The sequence below is a fragment of the Artemia sp. Qi Xiang Cuo genome, chromosome 2 (assembly GCF_049724085.1).
Source record: "Artemia sp. Qi Xiang Cuo chromosome 2, ASM4972408v1, whole genome shotgun sequence".
Taxonomy (NCBI): domain Eukaryota; kingdom Metazoa; phylum Arthropoda; class Branchiopoda; order Anostraca; family Artemiidae; genus Artemia; species Artemia sp. Qi Xiang Cuo.
In genome coordinates, this window is record NC_142795.1 from 80,403,407 (window position 1) to 80,427,954 (window position 24,548).

The 24,548-nt window shown below is 37.0% G+C and overlaps 1 protein-coding gene across 1 annotated transcript; it reads right to left on the reverse strand.

Moving 5' to 3' along the window:
* Positions 1-1,543: 1,543 nt before the first annotated feature.
* Positions 1,544-17,640, reverse strand: LOC148955668 (uncharacterized). The gene is made up of 2 exons (XM_089108297.1): positions 17,485-17,640; positions 1,544-2,228 (listed from the first exon to the last, which is right to left on the reverse strand). Exons 1-2 carry the CDS (start codon positions 17,566-17,568, stop codon positions 1,593-1,595), a joined length of 720 nt encoding a protein of 239 aa, XP_088964423.1. The 5' UTR covers positions 17,569-17,640; the 3' UTR covers positions 1,544-1,592.
* Between the last annotated feature and the right edge of the window lie 6,908 nt (positions 17,641-24,548).

Here is a 24,548-nt window from a genome sequence, read left to right on the forward strand (position 1 = left end):
TTTGCTGCTTCCTAAAATTTTACAAAGTAGTAATCCAACCACAATATTTCCTATTGGTGCGTACATACAGAAGGGATTAGAAAGAAGGAAAAGTTTTTACAATTAAATATTTTTAATTATATGGAATTAAACTTATTTTCTCAATAAATTACCATAAGGTATTTTTCTTTATGTATTATGTTAATGTGTGTTTCGTAATTTGTTCTCTTGTGATTTCTTTATTTTTCATAAATTTTTGTGTGTATATGGCTCTTGGGCTTTTGAAATACACGATCTATCTATCTATATATGCCCCCAGGGCATAACTTATGACCCTTGCCCTGAAGACCTTTGGGGAGTGTCATGCTCAAAGATATAATTTCCAGAACTTTCCGCAACGTTAATCAAAATGGCTGTCTCAAAATTATGATTGGATGTGTTTGGGGAAATGGTGGGCGTGGAAGGAGTTTTAGTTGCCTTCCAATCACTTTTGACTGTTGAAAAGGGCACTAGCCATTTAAATTTCCAATCAAATGAGCCCTTTTTGAAGTTTCTCCAACAACACTTTGAACAAAAAGCTTACATGTCCCCAGAGAATAAATTACAGTCCATACCTTCAACTCTGTGGGGGGTGTTCATTCTCTGAGCCATCATATCCAGAATTTTCAACTATGTTGACTAAAATGGCTATATCAAAATGTTGATTGGATGTGTTTAGGGAAAAGGTGGGCATGAGAGGGGGGTTATTTGCCGTCCAATCACTTCCGAATATTAAAAAGGGCACTAGCCTTTTGAATTTCCAATCGAATGAGTCCTTTTTGAAGTTTCTACGACAAAGCTTTCTATAAGAAGCTTATATGCTCCCAGGGCATAACTTACGAACCTTGCCCTGAGGGCTGTGGGGGAGTGTCCTCCTCAAAAAAATAATTTCTATGTGGAAATCAACTGCGTAGAACAAGATGGCTATCTCAAAATTTTGATTGGATGTGTTTGGGGAAATGGTTAGCGTGGAAGAGGTGTTCGTTGCCTTCCAATCAACATTGACCCTTAAAAAGGGCACTAGAACTCTCGATTTCCAATCAAATGAGCCCACTTTGAAGTTTTTACGACCACTCCTTCACTATGAAGTGCCTCTGGAAAAAAAAATAAAACATTGGAGCTGTATGGCCATTACTATAGGTAACGCTATAGCGTTGCATCTGATACAGTGTACAAAACAAAATTGAAAAATAAAAAGTATTATTTCACCCAAAAATCCGTCCCAAAAAGAGCCAAAAACTTTTTATTCCGACCGACTTGAAGCTTACATATGTAAGTCTTAGTGCCGATGGAATCCTAATGCATAAAGAAATTGGGGCTGAGGGGACCCTAACCCAGTGGATATTTTAAATTACTTGTGTACAATTAGAGCGGATGTACAGATATATAACTATAAATACGGGGCGAAAAGACAAAATTTTGAATAAGCGTGGCACGGAAATGGGAAGGGGTTAAACCTATTAACCCCTCCCCTCTGGATACAGCCCTGGTAGTAGACCTAGTATTACACATAGCTTAACAAAATTATTGAACCTTTTATTTACACATTTTGTTTCATAAAAGAATAACAAAAGCTAATTGGTGGTATTTTCCTCGGCTGTCACTGGCTTATCCTGGACTTGGTTCACAACTTCAGGGTTAGAGAACACTTGATATTGCGGGAAAGTGTTCCGATCGTAAATCATATACTCTTTTTGATCTGCCTTTGGGCAGCAGGTAGTTGCTTGACAGAATAGTGTCGTATTAGCTACGGATATTACTAATGATAAAACCCCCAATCCCGCGAGCACTGAATTTATTATAATACCTGCACTCTCGCCTTCAAAATCGTAGAAGAAATGATAATCGTAAAGGTTACCACCAAGATAGTCATAATTGCAACTACAGCACGACATGTAACAGGCGCCATAGTAGTATGTAGACGAAGTTACGTTATCTTTGCACAGTTGAAACGGGTGTTCTGATAATACATAACCCCTTTCATCTCCAAGGTGATAATTCAAGCCAATTAATCCAGAAATAGTTGGTCCACATGCAAGCAAAGATGAAAATATGGCAAAGCTTAAATGAGTTGATAAAAAGCAATGTGTTGATCTTTTGGAAGCAGCTACTGCCAGGGTACCTGTGACAATGCAGGGTATTCCAGCCCAAAAGCCTGAACATACATATTTGATGTAAAAATTACAGGTGCTGAATACCAAGTCTAATGCCTGAAAAAGAAAATACATTTACTAACGCATAAATAAGGGGAATTTTATGCTAGAAATTCAGAATCGGTATCTACAGTGCCTGAATCTAAAAGCTACTCTTCCAAGAAGCCAGAAATTTTCCTAAGGAGAAACGAAACTCTAAGAATCAACAACAATTTAGTTTCAAAGCCAAATGAATATTGTTATAAAAAAAAAGTTAATGGATTTCGAGTACAGAACTGAAAAATTCGAAGAATAAATATTGAACTTGATAATTTATTCATTAAAAAATTAACTATGAAAGTGTTTTATGTTTCAACTTTTAAAAATATTTTGAAGCATCAGAGACAGTTTAGTCTAATTGGTTGAATCGTTCGAGTGAAAACTTTTAGAACCAGGAATGAAAATCCCCTATACAGTTGTGCAGTTCTTGGTTTAAGTAGGCACCACAACTAAAAAAAAAAAAGAATTGTCAGTGTAAAATTAGCAAAAAATAATGGTAAAACAAATGACACTAAATATCTTAAAAAGGGGTAGGGGTAGCTTTTTTTCAAAGTTGTATTTATATTAAGGAATCAACATATTGCTAATTTTTAATTATTACGGATGGAAGACGTTCACCTTAATGGAAGAATAGTGGCGCACCCAGAAAATAATTATGGGGGGGGGGCTGACCCTGGGTCAACCAAAAGAAAACAGTAGTGAAGGCATTTCAGGTTCGCGCAGCCAGATAGCAGATTAAAATAAGATTTCTATGACATGCCCTCCCTTTTTCCATAGGCTTTCTGTGACATATCCTCCCTTTTCCCATAGAATTTCTGTGACTTGCCCTCTAACGTCACCACAGCCCTGGCAACATTCCGTGGTTTAGATATGATTGTTGGTTTGGATTTGATTGTTGGTTTAGATATAAGTGGCTTTTATGATTGATTTTGATATGATTGTTGGTTTGGATATTATTGTTAGTTTTGATATGATTATTGGCTTGGATATGATTGTTGGTTTGAATATTGTTGGTTTGGATATGAGTGGCTATTATGAGTGGTTTGGGTGTGATGGTTTGGATATGATTGATGGTTTGGATATGATTGTTGGTTTGGATATGAGTGCCTATTATTAGTAGTTTGGATATGATTGTTGGTTTGGATATGATTGTTGGTTTGGATACGATATTTGGTTTGGATATGATTGTTGGTTCGGGTATGAGTGGCTTTTATGAGTGGTTTGGATATGATTTTTGGTTTGGATATGAGTGGCCTTTATTAATGGTTTGGATATGATTTTTGGTTTGGGTATGATTCTTGGTTTGGATATGAGTGTCTTTTATTAACGGATTGGATAGGACTGTTCGATTGGATATGATTGTTGGTTTGGATATGAGTGGCTATTATGAGTGGTTTGGATGTGACTGACGGTTTGGATATGATTGTTGGTTTGGATATGATTGGTGGTTTGGATATGAGTGGCTCTTATGAATGTTTTGGATATGATTGGTGGTTTGGATATGAGTGTTGGTTTTGATATCATTGTTGGTTTGGATATGAGTGGCTTTTATGATTGGTTTGAATATAATAATTTATTTATAACCTACGTCATAAAAAGTTATGACACTTGCGGAGTAACACAAAGAGAAAAAGACAAAAGAGAAAATGAAATACACTGCGAATAAAATACACTACAAAAAAATACACTACAAAATGTTTTGGATATGGAAAAATTGTGATTGGTTTGCATATGATTTTTGGTTTGGATATGATTGTTGGTTTGGATATGAGTGGCTTTTATGAGTGGTTTGGATGTGATTGGTGGTTTGGATATGAGTGGCTCTTATGAGTGGTCTGGATATGATTGTTGGTTTGGATATGAGTGCCTATTATTAGGTTTGGACATTATTGTTGGTTTGGATATGATTGTTGGTTTGGATATGATTGTTGGTTTGGTTATGATTGTTGGTTTGGATATGAGTGGCTTTTATGAGTGTTTTGGATATGATTTTTTGTTTGGATACGAGCGGCTGTTGTTAGTTAATTTGATATGATTTTTGGTTTGTATATGATTGTTGGTTTGGATTTGAGTGACTTTTATGAATGGTTTGGATGTGATTGTTGGTTTGGATATGATTGTTGGTTTAGATATGAGTAGCTTTTATGAGTGATTTGGATATGATTTTTGGTTTATATATGGTTGTAGGTTTGGATTTGAGTGACTATTATGAATGGTTTGGATGTGATTGTTGGTTTGGATATGATTGTTGGTTTAGATATGAGTAGCTTTTATGAGTGATTTGGATATGAGTGTTGGTTTAGATATGGTTGTAGGTTTGTATATCATTGGCTCTTATGAGTGGCTTGGATATGGTTGTTGATTTGGATTTGATTGTTGGTTTAGATATGAGTGGCTTTTATGAGTAATTTGGATATGATTGTTGGTTTGGAGATAAGAGGCGTTCTTTGAATAGCTATAGTTTCTCTTTTATATTTATTTTTTTTCTTGAAACTAAGACTTCTTAGAAACGCTTTATCTAATTGATAATGCATAATCATGTTCTTTGGAGCTAAAGGAACAATTTAACTTATATTCTGTACACGAGTTGGGTTTGTCTCTTCTTGCTTTGTAAGAACGTCAGGAATTATGATTTTTCCTTGAACGCCAGCCTTTCTTAGCTTTAATATTTCTTGGCGATAAGGCACAATCGCGTTTTGAGGAGGTAAAACAAGACTAAAACTTATATTCTGTACACGAGTCGGCTTTCTCTCTTTTTGCTTTGTAAAAACGTCAGGAGTTATGACATTTCTTAGGCCGCCAGCTTTTCTTGGCTTGAATATTTCTTCGTGATAAGGCATACTCGCGTTTTTTGTGGAGGTAAAGGAAGAATAAAACTTATATTCTGTACACGAGTCGGATTAATCTCTTCTTGCTTGGTAATAGCGTCAGGAATTATGATTTTTCCTGGAACGCCAGCCTTTCTTTGCTCTGATATTTCTCGGCGATAAGGCATAATCGCGTTTTGTGGAGGTACAAGAAGACTGGAACTTATATTCTGTAAACGAGTTGGCTTTGTCTCTTGTTGCTTAGTAAAAACGTCAGGGATTATGACTTATCCTGAACGCCAGCCTTTCTTTGCTTTGATAATTCTTGGTGATGAGGCATAATCGCGTTTTTTGTGGAGGTAAAGGAAGACTAACACTTATACTCCGTAAACGAGTTTGCTTTGTCTCTTCTTGTTCTGTGAAAACGTCGGGAATTATAATTTTTTCTGGAACGCCAGTTTTTCTTGGCTTTAATATTTCTTGGCGATAGGCATAATCGCGTTTTGTGGAGGTAAAGGAAGACTGAAACTTAAACTCTATACGCAAGTGAGCTTAATCTCTTTTTACTTTGTAAAAACGTCAGGAATTGGGATTTTTCTTTAAATGCCTGCCTTTCTAGGCTTTAATATTTCTTAGTAATAAGGCATACTCGTGTTTTGTGGTGGCAAAGGAAGACTAAAACTTATATTCTGTACATGATTTGGTTTAATCTCTTCTTGCTTTGCAAAAACTTCACGAATTATGATTTTCCCTGGAACGCCTACCTTTTCTGGTTTTAAGGCATAATCACGTTTGTGGAGGCAAAAGAAGATTAAATTTATATTTTGTACACGAGTTGCCTTTCTCTCTTCTTGCTCTGTAAAAATGTCAGGGATTTATTCTGATTCTGAATTTGGATGACCTTGATTCTGAATTTTTTTCCAAGAAAGAGTGAAAGTTCCACTTTAATTCTGTGCTTTTTTAAAGCGATGAAAATTTCAAGTTCTCTTCAAAATTTTTCCAAAGAAGAGGAAAAAAGCTAATAATCACTTCTGAATTTCCCCGAAGAAGAACAAAAAGTCTCACTTAAGTTCTGAATTGAAGGGAAAAAATTTTGAGTTTTGTTCTGAGTTTTTTCGTTGAAGATAGAAAGAGTTATACCTTGATTCTGAATTTTTTTCCAAGAAAGAGTGAAAGTTCCACTTTAATTCTGTGCTTTTTTAAAGCGATGAAAATTTCAAGTTCTCTTCAAAATTTTTCCAAAGAAGAGGAAAAAAGTCGATAGAACAGAAAAAAAGTCATATTTGAAAAAATTCTTCGATTCTGAATTTTTCCAAAGAAGAGAGAAAGTTACACTTTAATTCTGAGTTTCCCCAAAGAAGAAAAAAGTTCCGCTTAAGTTCTGAATTTTCTCAAAGATGAGAAAAAATTTCCATCGTGATGAAAAAAAATCAATGTACGAATTTCATGAGGAGAAAATCAACATGCAACGAGTTTTGCGAAAAAAATCAGCATGTAATGAGTTTTGGGAGCAAGATGAGTGTCACAATGAAAAAGAAAAAAAAACAATCACTGTACATTTTCAAGGAGAATGGGCATTTTCTATTGAAATAGAAATCAACGTGTAACACGTTTCAAGAGAAAAAAAATCAATGCGCAAGTTTCACGAAGATAAAATCAATGTGAAACAAGTAAAACGAACTAAAATTGGCACGCAATTAGTTCCTTGAACAAAATCTGATTAACGATAAGAAAAATCATTGTATAAGTTTTGCAAGGAGAGACAAAAAGTTTCACGAACAAAAAATCAGCCCTCAGCAAGTTCCACAACCTAAAATCATCATGCAACAAGTTCCGAAAACAAATTCAGTTTCACGAGGAGAAAAAGAAACAATCTACACGTTTAACTATGAGAAAAAAGAACAAGCTACAACGTTCATTAGCAATAGGAAGCATGAAATCAGTCCCTACCATTGACAGAAAACTTGCTATTATACTTCTACCAAAAATCTTGTTAGTATTAAGTAAAACTTTTGTTAGTATTAGGAAAAATTTGTTACTTTTAGGAAAAACTACTTCTAAGACAAAAATTGTTACTATTAGCAGAAAACGTGTTACTTCTACGAAAAATTTTTTACCTTTGACAGAAAACTTGCTAATATTAGAAAAAATAGCTCGTATAAAGAATATAAGTTAGAAAAAATAGCTCGCATAAAGAATATAAGTTTTAGCCTTCCTTTACCTCCACAAAAATGGATTATGCCTTATCATCAAGAAATATTAAAGTCAAAAAAGGTTGGTGTTCCAGTGAAAATCATAATTCCTGACGTTTTTTTACAAAACCAGAAGAGACAAAGCCGACTCGTGTACAGAATATAAGCTTTAGTCTTATTTTACCTCTACAAAACACGATTATGCCTTATCGCCAAGAATTATTAAAGATAAGCAAGGCTGGCGTTCGAGGAAAAACCATAAATCCCTGTCGTTATTACAAAGCAAGAAGAGACAAAGCCGAATCATTTACAGATTATAAGTTTTAGTCTTCCTTTACCTTCACAAAAACGTGATTATGCCTGATCGCCAAGAAAGTTTAAAACCAAAAAGGGTAGGCGTTCCAGGAAAAATCATAATTCGTGACGTTTTTGCAAAGCAAGGAAGAGATTAAAACGAGTCATGTACAGAATATAAGTTTTAGTCTTCCTTTAACCCCACAAGAGTCAAAAAGACAAAGCCATCTCGTGAACAGAGTATAAGTTTCCGTGTTCCTTTACCTCCATAAAACACGATTATGCCGTATCGACAAGAAATATTAAAACCAAGAAAGACTAGCGTTCCAGGAAAAATCATGATTCCTGACGTCTTTACAAAGCAAGAAGAGACAAAGCCAACTCTTTTCCAGAGTATAAGTTTTAGTCATCCTTGACCTTCAAAAAAACCGCGATTATGCCTCATCGCCAAGAATTAGGAAGAGAGGAAGGTGACTCGTGTACAGAATATAAGTTTTAGTTTTGTTTTACCTCCGCAAACCGCGATTATGCGGAAGAGCAAGAAGAGAGGAAGGTGACTCGTGTACAGAATATAAGTTTTAGTTTGGTTTTACCTCCGCAAACCGCGATTATGCCTTATCGCCGAGAAATATTAAAGCCATAAAAGGCTGGCGTTCCAGGAAAAATCATAAATCCTGACGTTTTTACAAAGCAAGAAGAAATTAAACTGACTTGTGTGCAGAGCATAAGTTTTAGTCGTCTTTTACGCCCACAAGCGCGACTATGCCTTATCGCCAAGAATAATTCAAGCAAATAAAGAGGCTGGCGTTCCAGGAAAAATCATGATTCGTGACGTTTTTGCAAAGCAAGAAGAGACAAAGCCGAGTCATGTACAGAATATAAGGTTTAGTTTTCCTTTGCCTCCACAAACACGAGTATGCCTTATCACCAAGAAATATTAAAGCCTATAAAGGCTGGCGTTCTGAGAAAAGCCATAATCCCTGGCGTTTTTACAAAGCAAGAAGAGACAAAGCCAACTCGTGTAGAGAGTATAAGTTTCAGTCTTCCTTTACCTCTCAAAACGTGATTATGCCTTATCGCCAAGAAATATTAAAACCAAGGAAGTCTGGCGTTTCAGGAGAAATCATAATTCCTGACATTTTTACAAAGCAATAAAACCCAAAGCCAACTCATGTACAGAGTATACGGTTTAGTCTTCCTTTACGTCCACAAACGCGATTATGCCTCATCGCCGAGAAATATTAAAGCAAAGAAAGGCTGGCGTTGCAGGAAAAATAATAATCTCAGACGCTTTTACAAAGCAAAAAGAGATTAAACCGACTCGTGTACAGAATATAAGTTTTAGTCTTGTTTTACCTCCTCAAAACGCGATTGTGCCTTATCGCCAAGAAATATTAAAGCTAAGAAAGGCTGGCGTTCAAGGAAAAATCATAATTCCTGACGTTCTTACAAAGCAAGAAGAGACAAACCCAACTCGTGTACATAACATTAGTTAAATTTTTTTTTATCTCCACAAAACGCGATTATTCATTATCAATTAGATAAAGCGTTTTAATTAATATTTTGTTGCCGGAGTATACAAAAATGCTTCGAGGGAAAATAATGGCGCTTGTAGAGAAAACACCTCAGTGTCTTCCAGGGAAATCAACCCTTCCCACTTTGGATAGAATTATTTCTCTATGAAGTCTTAGTTTCACGAAAAAAATAAACATAGAAGAGAAACGATAGCCATTCAAAGAACGCCACTCATATCCAAACCAACAATTATATCCAAACCACTTATAAAAGCCACTCATATCTAAACCAACAATAATATCCAGACCAACAATCATATCCAAACTAACAACCATATACAAACCAACAATCATATCCAACCATTCATAAAAGCCACTCATATCCAAACCAACAATTAAATCTAAACCAACCATCATATCCAAACTATTCATAAAAGCCACTTATATCCAAACCAACTATCATATCCAAATCACTCATATCCAAACCAACTATCATATCCAAATTCCAATCACTCATAACAGCCACTCATATCCAAACCAATAAACATATCCAAACCACTCCTAAAGGCCACTCATATCCAAACCAACAATCATATCACAACCAACAATTATATGCAAACCACTCATAAAAGCCACTATTAAAGGCCACTCATATCCAAACCAACAATCATATCCAAACCAACAATCATATCCAAACCAACAATCATATCCAAATCACTCATATCCAAACCCACAATCATATCCGAACCAACAATCAAATCCAAACCCACAATCATATCCAAACCAATAATCATATCCAAACCAACAATCATATCCGAACCAACAATCATATCGAAAACATTCATAAAAGCCACTCATATCGAAACCAGCATTCATATACAAACCGACAATCTTATCCAAACCAATAATCATATCAAAACCACTCATAAAAGCCACTCATATCCAAACCCACAATCATATCCAAACCAGCAATCATATTCAAACCATCAGTCATGTCCAGACCACTCATAAAAGCCAGTCATATCCAAACCGACAATCATATCCAAACCAACAATCATACCCAGACCACTCATAAAAGCCACTCATATCCAAACCACTCATAAAAGCCACTCATATCCAAACCAACAATCATATTCAACCCAACAGTCATGTCCAAACCAACAATCATATCCAAACAACTCACTAAAGTCACTCATATTCAAAACAACAATCTTATCCAAACCATACATAAAAGCCACTCATATCCAAACCAACAATCATATTACTACTACTATTACTAACAACTCACCGCAGCACCAAGCCGCCTGAGGCCAACACAGCTACGCACGATCCTCCTCCACCCCAATCTATTCAAAGCCTCCCTTTTTACACCCGCCCACGAAGTTCCCTTTTCCTTTAAATCTTTCTTTTTGACGTCCTCCAACCCCAGACGGGGACGACCTGCTTTCCGTTTGGCCCTAGATGGTTAGCCAAAAAAAGGACAATCTTCAGTAATCTGCCATCTTTCATCCGCACAACGTGCCTTAGCCACCTTAATCGTTCCTTCATTATAGCCCTAGAGAGCAGTACTGAACCAAATTTTTCGAATAGCCTATTGTTTGAAATACGGTCAGTCAGCCAGTTACCCAGAAAACTCCTTAAGTAATTTCTCTGGAAAACGTCGAGCAAATCTTCATCTGCTTTTTAGAGCGTCCATGCTCCAGAGTCATATTTTACCACTATCATCCCTGTAGCTTCTAATATTCTAATCTTGGCTTGCAGACTTATCTTCCTATTCTTCCAGACTTTTTTTAACTGTGAAAAAAACACCCTGAGCCTTGGCTATTCTATTTTTAACATCTTCACTGCTCCCACCATCTTTACTAATAATACTACCAAGGTAAGTGAAGCTGCCCACCTGATCAATCTTTTCATTACCCAACGTCACCTTTTCATCTTCACTTATTCCTAGCCTTAGTGACTTAGTCTTCCTAACATTAATTTTCAAACCAATTCTAGCACCCTGAACTCGCAAAACCTCTAAAACGTCATTTATTTTGCTCACACTTTCATCTAGGATGCTTAAATCATCAGCATAATCCAAGTCCAGGAGATTTTTTCCTCCCCATTTGATTCCGTGGTCTTCCATTACCTTTCCTGTGCTCCTTAAAACAAAGTCCATCAAAATAATCCATATAAAGGGGGATAGAACACAGCCCTGCTTAAGTCCTGATTTAATACAAAACCAGCTGCTAAGCTCATTTCCTACCTTAACTGCAGCAGTGTTATTCTCGTACATAGCACTATTCACTTTAATGTATTTGTCTGGTATACCATATAAGGATAAAACCTTTACTAAAGCCCTTCTATCGACAGAATCGATTGCTTGCTCGTAATCTATAAAACTGAGGACCAAAGGTGTTTGAAAACTCAGGCACCTCTTAATTATTCGGCTAAGAGGGAAAATTTGGTCGACACATCCTCTACCTTTTCCAAAACCGCACTGCTCTTCTCTTAAAACTTTGTCTACAGCATCTCTCAGTCTAAAAAGAATCATATTACTAAGTAATTTACTACCTACAGAGACCAGACTAATGCCTTGATAATTACCACACTCACTTTTATCACCTTTCTTATAATGTGGCTTAATTAAAGTTTTCCTAAAATTGTTAGGTACTTCCCCTTTTTCAAAAATCATGTTCATAATCTTCGATAACTTATTTCTAATCTCAGAGCAACCATATTTAAGAAACTCATTTACCACCCTATCACCACCTGGAGCCTTATTAGTCTTTAATCCTTTTAGTACTGTTTCTAATTCCTCCTCACAAAACAAATCTTCCCTCACATCAAAAGTATCACAAACTTTTTCATTTTCCTCTGTATTTTTTCCTGCAACTCTCTCTCGGTTAAGCAAGTTCTCAAAATGTTCGGCCCATCTCTCTTTAGTTTTTTCATTATCGCTAATTGCGACCCCATTCCTATCTTTAACTGGGACAAGTCCGGATTGACTACTCCCTCTCAGTTTGTTAACGTGCCATTACAACATTTTACTATTATACTGTCAAACTGCATCTTCCAAATCCTCGGCAATTTTATCCATTGCCTCCACTTCACACCTTCGTACTTCATATTTTAATTCTTTCTCCCCTCTGTTTACATTTCTTTTGTTTTCATAGAATTTATCAATCAGATAATTTTTGTAGAAGTTCTTTCTCTTTTCTATTAAATATAAAGCTTTTTCACCAATATTCATAGCTGCAGTTCTAGCTTTCTTCCTTAATACACCTTCAGCAACTTCACAAATTATTTTTCTAAAATTATTCCAACCATCTTCCACATTATCAAATTTTGAACTCTCAAGTTTAGTATTCAACTGTTCCTAGAAAGTTTCTCTCAAATTCTCATCCTGGAGTCTACCAAAATCATAACTTCCTGGGAGGTTGTTACCCTTCTGATATTTCAGCTTTAAATTAACCCTTGACACTACTAGATGGTGATCTTTACTTTTGAAATTAGCCTAATAAAAGCACTCCTATATACCCTATTATCTTGTATTGATCCTGCCAGTCTTCGGTTTACTATAATATAATCAATAAAGTTTACTGTCTTACCATTACGTGAATACCATGTTAACTCGTGAGCCATTCTATGACCAAACACCATATTGTTTATAACTAGATTGTTATACCTACGATATTACAAAAGAATGCATCCATTACTGTTTTCTGTTCCTACACCAAATTTATCTAGGCTGGGATACCATCTATCCCTATTTCTACCAATATGGGCATTAAAATCTCCCAGTAATAACATCATATTTCTACCTGGGACCTTGTCTATTTATATTCATACCAACAATCATATCCAAACCACTTATAATAGCCACTGATATCCAAACCAACAATCAAATCCAAACCAACAATCATATTCAACCCAACAATCATATCCAAATAACAATCATATCCAAATAACTTACAAAAGCCACTCATATCCAAACCAAGAATCATATCCAAACCAACAATCATATCCAAACCAACAATTATATCCAAACCACTCATAAAAAGCCACTCTTACCCAAACCAACAATCATATCTAAACCAACAATCATATGCAAACCACTTAGAATAACCACTAATATCAACTAACAATCATATCCAAATCACTCATAAAAGCCACTCATATCCAAACCAACAATCAAATCCAAACCGGCAATCATATCGAAACCAACAATCATATCCAAACCACGGATTCTTCCCAGGACTGTCGTGGCGTAAGAGGGCATGTTAAAAAATCGTATGGGAAAAGGCATGGCATGTCATAGAAATCCTATGGGATAAGGGAGGGTGATTCATAGAAATCCTATGTTAATCTGCTATCTGGCTGCTCGAACCGGAAATGCACTCACTACTGAAAACTCTAAAAATTCCTTAGAAAAATGGTATCTTAGCCCTTTGATGGCTGAATTATGAAACTAAGATTAGAAAAACTCGGTTTTGGTTTTCACTAGTTTCCTAGGGGTCCATGACATAGGGACAACTGAGGAAAACCATTTATTTCAAACATTAATTTCATATGGAATATGGATCTTATAAGGCACATCAGCTAAATAGTGAAACAGTCTACTTAAACTCTTGAGTGGTATGCTTTGAAACAATTCTTGTCTTTTGTTAAACAAAGGTACACATTATACTTCAGGCACTTGACAAACGTGTGGGCGTGTTTTGCACAGGACATGCATCTTAGTCTTTCGTCAAACATCTCAGGCCAGTGAGTTGTGTTGTCAAAGCAAACGCTGGAACTGGGGATGCTGTCACTCCTAGTTTTGCTTTGCGGTCTGATAGTAACTGGAGACTCGATTGGTGGTCTAACTTTCCTTGTTGCAGGGATGACGGCACCTCTGAGCAGCCAGTCAGCAGTATCCATACAAAAGCGAACAAGGGATATGGGCTTCTCAGCGTCAGAGTGATGATTGCGCCTGTACGGTTACCAAGCATTGGCTACACTGACGTCAAGGAAGTAATAAATTAGACGCATGTACCACTCCTTCCTCTTGATGTCAGTACGATATAACTCGATCAACATGTCATTCAAGTCTACCTCACCCATGAACTTGTTATACTCTTTAATGACATGAGGTCTGGCTATTTCAATTCAAGCCTTCCCTTTTTGTCCCACCGTTTGCATTGATCAAGCGGGTAAGGCCCAACATATGAAGAATCAAGATGGACAGGCTTATATTGTCGTACCATTTCGTCACGACTATTCCAGAATGTTGCTCAACCCACCAATCGAACGATTCTCTTCCAGAGCTTTTCAGCTTCTCGTCAGCTTTCAAGGGCGGAAGTTTTACTTTCAGCATTCTGTCTATTCGGACTGTGCCTACTGACTGGATTCCCATTTCCTGCAGCTTTTCTACAGATGAAAACTGCTTTAGAAATTGTCAAAGAACACTTTGAAGTTCTGGTCCTTCGGTAGATATTCGACTAGGCATAGCTCAACATCAGCACCAATACCAAGGGCTGAACCGACAATGGTTCCTTTACCACTGTAAATTTCAAAGTCATAATCTGTTCCACTGGCTCCGGCTCCTGTAAATACTTTTATCCCCCGCTTCTGCGGCTTGTCTTTGATGTACTGATTGAACCCAAGCTGGCCCTTGAACGGGACCATTTACTTATCCACAGATTGTCGTTCTTCATTTGCGACTTCTCTCATATTTTACGAAGCGTATCATACAAGGGTCGAACCTTGAAGAGGGGGTCGTATCCCGAATTCCCCTTTTTTATTGCTTTGAAGCTATCATTTGCGTGGAAGAACTGTCTTATTCTTTTGAAGCGGTCGAGTGCCATAGCGTTAGCCACTGGAGGATAACGTGTAGTCGTTTTCCAGTACATAGACATATGAGGTAGTTTCACGATTCCCATAAGCAAAATGATTCCAAGAAATTGTTCCGTTTCTTTGATAGTACATTTCAACTCCAATCCTTTCTTCTGCAGAGCATACCGATTCGTCTCTTGTACAAGGATGCTTATAATTTCAGAGTCAAAGAACTTTTGAACGAATGCGACTGGAGTAACCAGAGATGAGTCAGAACTTGGCATTATTTTGCCTTTTCCAGTTCACGTCATACTCTGGCGCAGGGGTTTTCTTCCAGATTTTTCTCTTTTCAGCCACAGATGTAGGAGCCACGTCTACTTTGGCTTCATCGCGGAGGTATTTTGCAGACTTTAGGCGAGACTTTGCTCTTTGACTAAGTGGTAGCTCGTATTCATCGTTGCTGTCATCCCAACTACTATCGTGCTCGTCTTCTGCTGATTCGCAAAAGATAGGGTCATTGTCGTCTTCAGAATCCTCCAAATTCAGGTCAGAGGGATCGCCGTCCGGCTCTAAGACATAGAAAACAGCAGTGCTGAGATCCACTCTTCTTAATCGTCCTTCATGTCGCCTTCTCAGTGCTTCCTGCAGACTTTCTTCACTCCTTGATATTGCCTCATCGACTAAGGAAGAAGTTGATTTGCTCCATAATCTCATTGGCTCTTCAGCTGCTGATAGTAGATAGTAAACTGGTGAACTGGGTGGATAATGCATGGGTTATATATAGATGACCTTACGGTTTTAAACAAATTCATTCATTTAAACTGATCTTTATATACACAATTTAGCTGTTTATAGGTCAACCAGGATCCTTATTATAAATTAGCCGTTTATAGGTCAACCAGGATCAAAAATGGGTGTGGTATTTCATAATTTACAATTAGTTTTGCCAGTCCCGACAAAAATTCCACTCCCGGCAAAGATGCCGCTGTTAAAAACAATTGCACCCTTTCATTCCATAAGACATTATAGGATTACGATTCAATGGAATCAAAACCAAAGTATTTGGCCGGCACGAAAACTTAAGCCTCCAAAAATAAGTAGAAAGTAAGTAGATAAGTAGATTTAACACTTGGAAGTACTGAAAAATGGAACACTGGCTACAATACTGAAAAATATATTTAAGATTTTCGATGCAACGTGAGTAAACTATACTGAACTTTTCGGCAGGTCGGTATTGTACTCTCTCCCCTAGGGCGGATGGGTCTTATAAGATACATGCTTAAAAACCATCCTTGCTTGTGGATGATTAACAAGTTTTGAATAAAAATAATACAGATGGAACCGTCAGGCACTAACGAACACCACAAGGTTTTTTTGCTTCAGCCAAGCAACATAAAATTCAATACTACCCAAGTCAGATTTATTTCATTCCACAAAATCCGAAAAATTTCACTATGTCAAATTCCATACTGTGCGAAGGTTCTTAGATGACTCATAAAGGGGCAAAGTAATATACCATTCGATAGCTCTCGTTTTCTTGTTTATGGCTATGCAGATAATTTATCGTTTTAACCAATCAGAAAGGAATTATAGGCAAAAATCTTGGTGTGCCTTATAAGAGCCACCAGCCATCAAAGGGTTAAGGCATTACTTAAAATTTATTTCAGCTCTTTGAATGCAAGTTTTGAGTAGGGGCTAAGGAATGAATGACAGAACTGAGCAGATTATATAAGATTTAAAATCCTCAATTTCCATGGGGGTATTTATCGGGAGGGTATTTTCCGCGGGGAGGTATTTTCCGGGGTGGTGGTGTTTTCCGGGGGGTATTTTCCGCGAGGGGGGGTGTGTTTTCCTCCGGGAGTATTTTCCGGAGGGGGGTATTTTCAATGGGGGTAATCGCCGACAAGGGGTAAACACCTAGAACCGAATTATAACCTAAGAAAATGCATAGTTAGAAGTGCCCATTTCATTCCTTTGTTGGCATTAGTTCTATTTTACCATTGTAGTTGTGAAAATAACAATAGTTTGTGGGACAAAAGGAGAGAAGCTTCAGGCTGCCAATTGCCGACGTCTCAAAGAGTGCAAATCAAGGCCCAAAAGGACGGTTCTAGGTGTTTACCCCAACGGCAATAACCCCCCCCCCTGGAAACTACAATGGTAAAATAGAACTAATGCCAACAAAGGAATGAAACGGACACTTCTAACTATGCATTTTCTTAGGTTATAATTCAGTCAGCTAGAGCTATACAGTCTTTTTCCATGAAAAGTATTACATTGAGCCAACACCGTTCTTTACTTAGGCAGCGCGATCGCGCTGCCTATGACAGGTGCTTGAATAAATGTAAATTTAACAACACAAATTACCCCCCCCCTTACCACGGAAAATTCCTACATGGAAAGTTCTTCCCCCCAAAAATACCTCCCCCCCCCCGGATAATTTTCCCCAGATATGTCCATAAATCTAATTTTGAAAATATTCAGTTTTTTTGTTGTTCAGCTCTCAAAATTCAATTGTGTTAGCAGAAAGAACACTAAAAGAGCATTGATCGAGAAAGAATTCCTAGTCCGAAAGCTGGTGTAAAATACATACTCTTTGAATAAAAACGACCGCATTAGTTCGAAAAACGGTACGTCTATCCAGCCTGCCAGCTAAGAGTGAAATTCTTACCGAAGTAGCTAATAAGGCCAATCCAAGGAAGATCAATGTAGCTCCAAGTCCTTTGTACGCAGAGGTTGGCACTTGCTTTTCCATTTTTTTGAGACAACAAAGAGACGATAAATGCCACTGAACTCGACAAGGAACGCACCTCCAATTTAAATCGCCTACCTATCGCTTTATCAGCGTCCAGAATCACCACGCATCTAATTGATTGACATGTATCCTTTTAGCCTTATCAGCAACATAATCAAAGATCAAAATTAAACTTGAGAATGAATCATTAATTCGGTGAAGAGTTATTTAGGATTTGTACAAGGTATTTGAGGTACAAGAATTCGTATTTGTTTTAAACTTGAATCACATTTTTGATCAAAGTCTTATATCGATGAATAAGTAAGACAAAGAAAAAAAAGGTAAAAAATTAGAGACCGATTGAATTATTCCTTCATAGCCTTTGTCGATGTTAACTAAGGGGTCAGGATAAAGTGCCGATTCAAGCTCCGCAAAACTCAACTTTTACAGAAGATTTCCTAAAGTTTTTTCCCCTTAACATTTTTTATTATGGAGCTTTGTACGTAAGTACACCTGGAAAATAATTATACACCTAATGCAGTTTCTTTAGCTGAATTCAAATATATAATACTTTTTTTTCTGTAATCTATAGCTGTCTTGTTATAGTTTTATAAAAATTGTAAGTAATTGAAAACTGAAGAAAATTCATAATACAAGAGCTTTTCAGGGGTATCAATTAAGGAGCAGGGGCATTTGCCTCCAATCAAGACGTCCCCCTAGATTTTGAAAAATACCTTTTTTCATTGTTTCATTGAAAAATGGCCTTTTTGGTAATTTCACTGCAAAAAAACGCCTAGATTTAGAGAAATAAATTTTAGCCTTAATTTCTATGACATAATTCCATTGAAGTCTTGGTAAGTAATGCAAAAATAATCCTTTTAGGCAAAGGATGTTTGTTCTTCATTAATTCTTCGAAATGCCCCTTCGTTTAGGTCCAATTTCTTTCCTTTCTTGAGGTTTTCGTTTCTTTTGCAAGTTTCTGGTATGTTATTTTTCTGAAGTTTTACGACTTTAATCATAGGCAGCGCATAGCACTGCTAAAGTAAAGAACGATGTTGGCACAATGTATTATTTATTTTTTTTTCCCTTTAGACCAGGGCACTTCGTATCGAAGAAGTTGTCGTAGAAACTTCAAAAAGGGCTCATTCGATTGGAAATTGGAGTGGCTTGTGCCCTTTTTAATTGTCAAAACTGACTGGAAGGCAACTAAGACCCCTTCCACGCCCACCATTTCCCCAAACACATCCAATCAAAATTTTGAGATAGCCATTTTGTTCAGCGTAGTTGATTTCCAAATAGAAAATATTTTTTGAGGGAGACACTCCCCCCACAGCCCTCAGGGCAAGGGTTGTTAGTTATGTCCTGGGGGCATAAAAGGTTTTTATAGAAAGCTTTGTCGTAGAAAATTCAAAGAGGGTTCAATCGATTGGAAATTCAAAGGGCTAGTGCCCTTTTTAATAGTAGAAAGTGATTGGAGGGCAACTAACCACCTTCTCACGCCCACCGTTTCCCCAAACACATCCAATAAAAATTTTAGGATAGCCATTTTGTTCAGCGTCATTAGAATATTCGAAAATAATTTCTATAGAGAAGACAACCCCTCACAGCTATCATAAAAAAGGATGCCGTTTTTGCCCTTGGGGTATGTGAGGTTTTTATAGAAGGTTATGTTGTAGAAACTTCAAAAACGGTTCATTTGATTGGAAATTGAAAGGGCTAGTGCTTTTTTTAATAGCTGAAAGTGATTGGAGGGTAACTAAAACCCCTTCCACCCCCACCATTTCTCCAAACGCATCCAATGAAAATTTTGAAATAGCCATTTTGATCAACGCAGTTGAAAGTTCTGGATATATCTTTGAGCAGAACACTCCCCCCATAGTCTTCGAGGCAAGGATTATAAGTTATGCCCTGGGGGCATATAAGGGTTTTATTGAAAGCTTTGTCGTCTAAACTTGACAAGGGCTCATTCGATTGATAATTCCAAGGGATAGTGCCCTTTTAAATAGTCGAAAGTGATTGGAAGGCAACTAACCCCCCTCTCACGCCAATCTTTTCCCCAGACACATGCAATCAAAATTTTTTGATAGCCATTTTGTTCAACGTAGTTGAAAGTTCTGGAAACTAGGTCTTTGAGGATGACAATTCCCCACAGCCCTCAGGGCAAGGGTCGTTAGTAATGCCACGGGGGCATATAAGGTTTTTATAGAAAGTATTGTCATAGAAACTGCATAAAGGGCTAATTTGAATGGAAATTAAAATGGCCAAGTGCCCTTTTTAGCAGTTGAAAGTGATTGAAGCGCAACTAACCCCCCTCTAACGCCCACCATTTCCCCAAACACATCCAATCAAAATTTTGAGATAGCTATTTTGTTCAACGTAGTTGAACGTTCTGGAAATTAGGTCTTTGAGGATGATAACCCCCTTAGAGCCCTCACACCAAGGGTTGTAAGTTATGCCCTTGGGGCATATAAGGTTTTTATAGAAAGTATTGTTGTAGAAACTTCAGAAAGGGCTTATTTGATTGGAAATTGAAAGGCTAGTGCCCTTTTTAATAGTCGAAAGTAAATGGAGAGCAACTAGCCCCCCACCTGTCACGCACACCATTTCCCCAAATACATTCAGTCAAAGTTTAGAAATAACTATTTTGTTCAACGTAGTTGAAAGTTCTGGAAATCATATATTTGAGGATGACAAACCCCCCAGAGCGCTCAGGGGAAAGGCTGTAAGTTATGCCCTGGGGGTATATAAGGTTTTCATAGATAGTGTTATCGTAGAAACTTCAAAAGGGGTTCATTCAGTTGGATATTGAGAGGGCTAGTACCCATTTTAATGGTCAAAAGTGATTGGAGGGTAACTAATCCCCCTCTTACGCCCACCTCTCTCCAGACACATCCAATCAAAATTTTCAGATAGCCATTTTGTTCAACATAGTTGAAAGTTCTGGAAATTAGTTCTTTGAGTATGACAACCTCCCCCCCCCCACAGCCCACAGGGCAGGGTTGCAAGTAATGCCCTGGGGGCATATAAGTTTTTTTTTTAGAAAGTTTTGTCGTAGAAACTTCAAAAAGGGCTCATTCGATTGGAAATTGAAATGGCTAGTGCCCTTTTCCATAGTCGAAAGTGATTGGAAGGCAACTAACACTCCTTCCAAGCCCACCATTTCCCCAAACGCACCCAATCAAAATTTTGAGGTAACCATTTTGTTCAACGCAATTGAAAGTTCTAGAAATTATTTCTTTGAGCAGGACACTCCTCCCACAGTCTTCAGGGCATGGGTTATAAGTTATGCCCTGGGGGTATATAAGGTTTTTATTTAAAGCTTTATCGTAGAACTGGAAAAAGGGCTCATTCGGTTGGAAATTCAAAGGGCTAGTGCCCTTTTTAATAGTCGAAAGTGATTGGAGGGCAATTAACCCCCCTCTCACGCCCACATTTTCCCCAAACACATCCAATCAAAAATTTTAGATAGTTATTTTGTTCAACGTAGTTGAAAGTTTTGAAAATTGGGTCTTTGAGGATGACAACCCCTCCAAAGCCCTCAGGCCAAGGGTTGTTAGTTATACCCTGGGGGCATATAAGGTTTTTATAGAAAGCGTTGTCATAGAAACTTCAGAAAGGGCTCATTCGATTGAAAATCGAAATGGCTAGTTCACTTTTTAATTGTTGAAAATGGTTGGAGGAAAACTAACCCCCTCTCACGCCCACCATTTCCCCAAACACATCTAATCAAAATTTTGAGATAGTCATTTTGTTCAACACAATTGAAAGTTCTGGAAATTATGTCTTTGAGCAGGATACTCCCTCCAAAGTCTTCAGAGCAAGGTTTATAAGTTATGCCCTGAGGGTACATAAGGTTTTTATTTAAAGCTTTGTCGTAGAACTGGAAAAAGGGCTCATTCGATTGGAAATTCAAAGGGCTAGTGCCCTTTTTAATAGTCGAAAGTGATTGGAGGGCAATTAACCCCCCTCTCACGCCCACATTTTCCCCAAACACATCCAATAAAATTTTTTTTATAGCTTTTTTCTTCAACATAGTTGAAGCGTTGTCGTAGAAACTTCAAAAAGGGCTCATTCGATTGAAAATCGAAAAGGCTAGTGCCCTTTTTAATTGTTGAAAATGATTGGAGGGCAACTAACCCCCTCTCACGCCCACCATTTCCCCAAACACATACAATCAAAATTTTGAGATAGCCATTTTTTTCAAAGAAGTTGAAAGTTCTGGAAATTATTCCTTTGAGGATAACAACCCCCGCCCAGCCCTCAGGGCAAGGGTTGTAAGTTATGCCCTGGGGGTGTATAAGGTTTCTTATAGAAATCTTTGTCATAGAAACTTCAAAAATGGCTCATTCGATTGTAAATTGACATGGCTAGTGCCCTTTTTAATAGTCGAAAGTGATTGAAGGGCAACTAACCCCCCTCTCACGCCCACCATTTACCCAAACGCATCCAATGAAAGTTTTGACGTAGCCGTTTTGTTCAACGTAGTTGGAAGTTTTGGAAATTATTTATTTGAGGATGAAAAACCCCCCGGAGCCCCCAGGGCAAAGGATGTAAGTTATGCCGTGGGGGCATATAAGGTTTTTATAGATAGAGTTGTCGTAAAAACTTCAAAAAATGCTCATTCAACTGGAAATTGAGAAGACTAGTGCCCTTTTAAATAGTCGGAAGTGATTGGAGGGTGACCAAACCCTTTCCCACGCCCACCTTTTCTCCAAAGAACTGCAATAGAAATATTGGTATAATTATTATTTTGAATGTTGTTGAAAGTCCTGAAAATTAGGTCTATGAGAATGACATCCCCCCCCCACAGCCCTCGGGGCTAAGGTTGTAAGTTATGCACTGGGGGCATATAATGTTTTTATAGAAAGTGTTGTCGTAAAAATTTCAAAAAGGGCTTATTCGATTGGAAAATGAAAGGGCTATTGCCCTTTTTAATAGTCGAAAGTATTCGGAGGGAGACCCCCCCCCACGCCCATCATTTCCCCAAACATTTCCAATCAACATTTTGATATGGCCATTTTGTTCAACGTAGTTGAAAAGTATAGAAATTATGTCGTTGAGGATGATAATCCTCCCCCCCCATAGCCCTCAGAACAAGGGTCTTAAGTTATGCCCTTTGGGCATATATGGTTTATATAGAAATTTTTGCCGTAGAAGATTCAAATAGGGCTCATTTGATTGGAACTTGAGAAGACTAGTGCCTTTTTTATTAGTAGAAAGTGATAAAAGGGTAAATGCCGCCCCCCCACGCCCATGATTTCCTCAAACTCTTCCGATCAAAATTTTGAGATAGCCATTTTGTTCAGCGTATCAGAATGGTCTGGAAATTATGTCTTTGAGGAAAACAAAACCCCCAGCCCTCAGGGCAAGGTTGTAAGTTACGCCCTGGGGACACAAGTTTTTATAGAAAGCGTGGTCATATAAACTTCGGAGTGGGATGATTGGATTGGTAATCAGACACTCTAGTGTTTTTTTTAAGAGTCAAAGTGATCGGAGGGCAGCTACCCCTCCCCCTCCCCCCACACACACACGTCGTATTGTCCCGAAATGTATCTAATAGAAGTTTTGAGATAACTATTCTATTCAAAATGGTCTAAATATCATATAAAAAGGCAAATGGGATTGAAACAATCCCCAAAGAGTAGGGGCAAAGATTGTAAGCTATGCCCAGGGGGGTATTTAATGTTCTTATGGAAGGGGTGGTTGTTTGACTTTAGAAGAGGCTAAATCTTTCTTCCTAAAAAAGACTTTGTCCATATAAAACAAACAAAAATTAATTAAAAAAAAAATTTCAACAAAATAAGTTTTTTCAAAAAAAGTGAAGAACTCCAATAAACCAAAATGAACAAAAATAGAATCAAATAATCTACCAAGAATACAACAACCACAAATCAGTATCAGTATTTAAACCCCAAGCTGTCTAAAAGCCAGAATATAATTTTTACTTTACTGAAAAGAATTCTTTTAAATGTTTTCTTTTTTTTAACTTTAAGAAATCAAAAATCAATTAAGATTTTAAGGAATAAATATCAGCATATGTATATTAAACTGACAATGCAGATTTTTTTTAATTAAAGTCATTTGAATTTTTTCAGTAAAGTACAAGTTTTATTCTGGCTTTTAGAAAGCTTGGGGCTTAGAAACCGTCCACATAATAATTTCTGTTCATTTTGAGCTTGGCACTTATTTATATTAAAAACAGTTTGTTTTTGGTTTTATTTGTTAATTGGTGTAGATTAATTCTAATTCCTTGACTGGTGGAGAATTTTATTCTATTTTTGATAATTTTGATTTTTTAAAACTTATTTTGTTGAAAAAGATGTTTAATTAATTTTTCTAGAAAAGAAGACAATTTTGATATCATTCGATAGTTGAGATTCGGCTTAATCTACTAAATTAAGTTGCTGGAATTTGTTGTTTTTTTTATTGAATTTTTCTTTTATTTCTTTGTTTTCTTTTTTGTTTTCTTAGACTTTTCGTTCTCTTTTTGTTTTCTTGAGACTTTTTTTACTTTTTGTTTTCTTTTAGATTGAGTTGGAAGCATGAGAAAAGAGGAAAACGTCTCTATTTTCAAAATAAATTTAGATCCTTCTCTAAGAAAAAGTCGAAGCAATATCATAATTCTGGTCTAGTGAATGAATAGATCGAACTAATCCGTTAATTTAAGTCCTTTCAGTGCAAGCTACAGCTCTGGACTTGACAGGAAATTACAGGGATTCTAAAACTCAAAGATGTGTGAGTAGTCTGTGCTATCCTTATCCACCTTTCTCGTCTTTTCAGCTTGGGCTGTGTTTCGTGAAGGTAAACATGGAAAAATGAAGTTTTTGGCATTAAATGTTCAAACGTTTGAACATAAGATTTTATACTTTAAAAATTTGTACCAAATTGTTATATTTGTAATTAAAATTAAGTAATGAATCTGTGAAAATAAATTCTTAGCACGAAAATAAAGAGCGATTCAAATAATGTTCCACAGATTGTGCTCCAACACAATACAGATT

Bases quoted from the DNA above. Each gene is read 5' to 3' on its own strand.
- LOC148955668 (XM_089108297.1), bottom strand. From the start codon at position 17,568: ATGGAAAAGCAAGTGCCAACCTCTGCGTACAAAGGACTTGGAGCTACA. The intron at 2,229-17,484 runs GTAAGAATTTCA...TTTCTTTTTCAG, and splicing joins TGGCCTTATTAGCTACTTCG to GCATTAGACTTGGTATTCAG.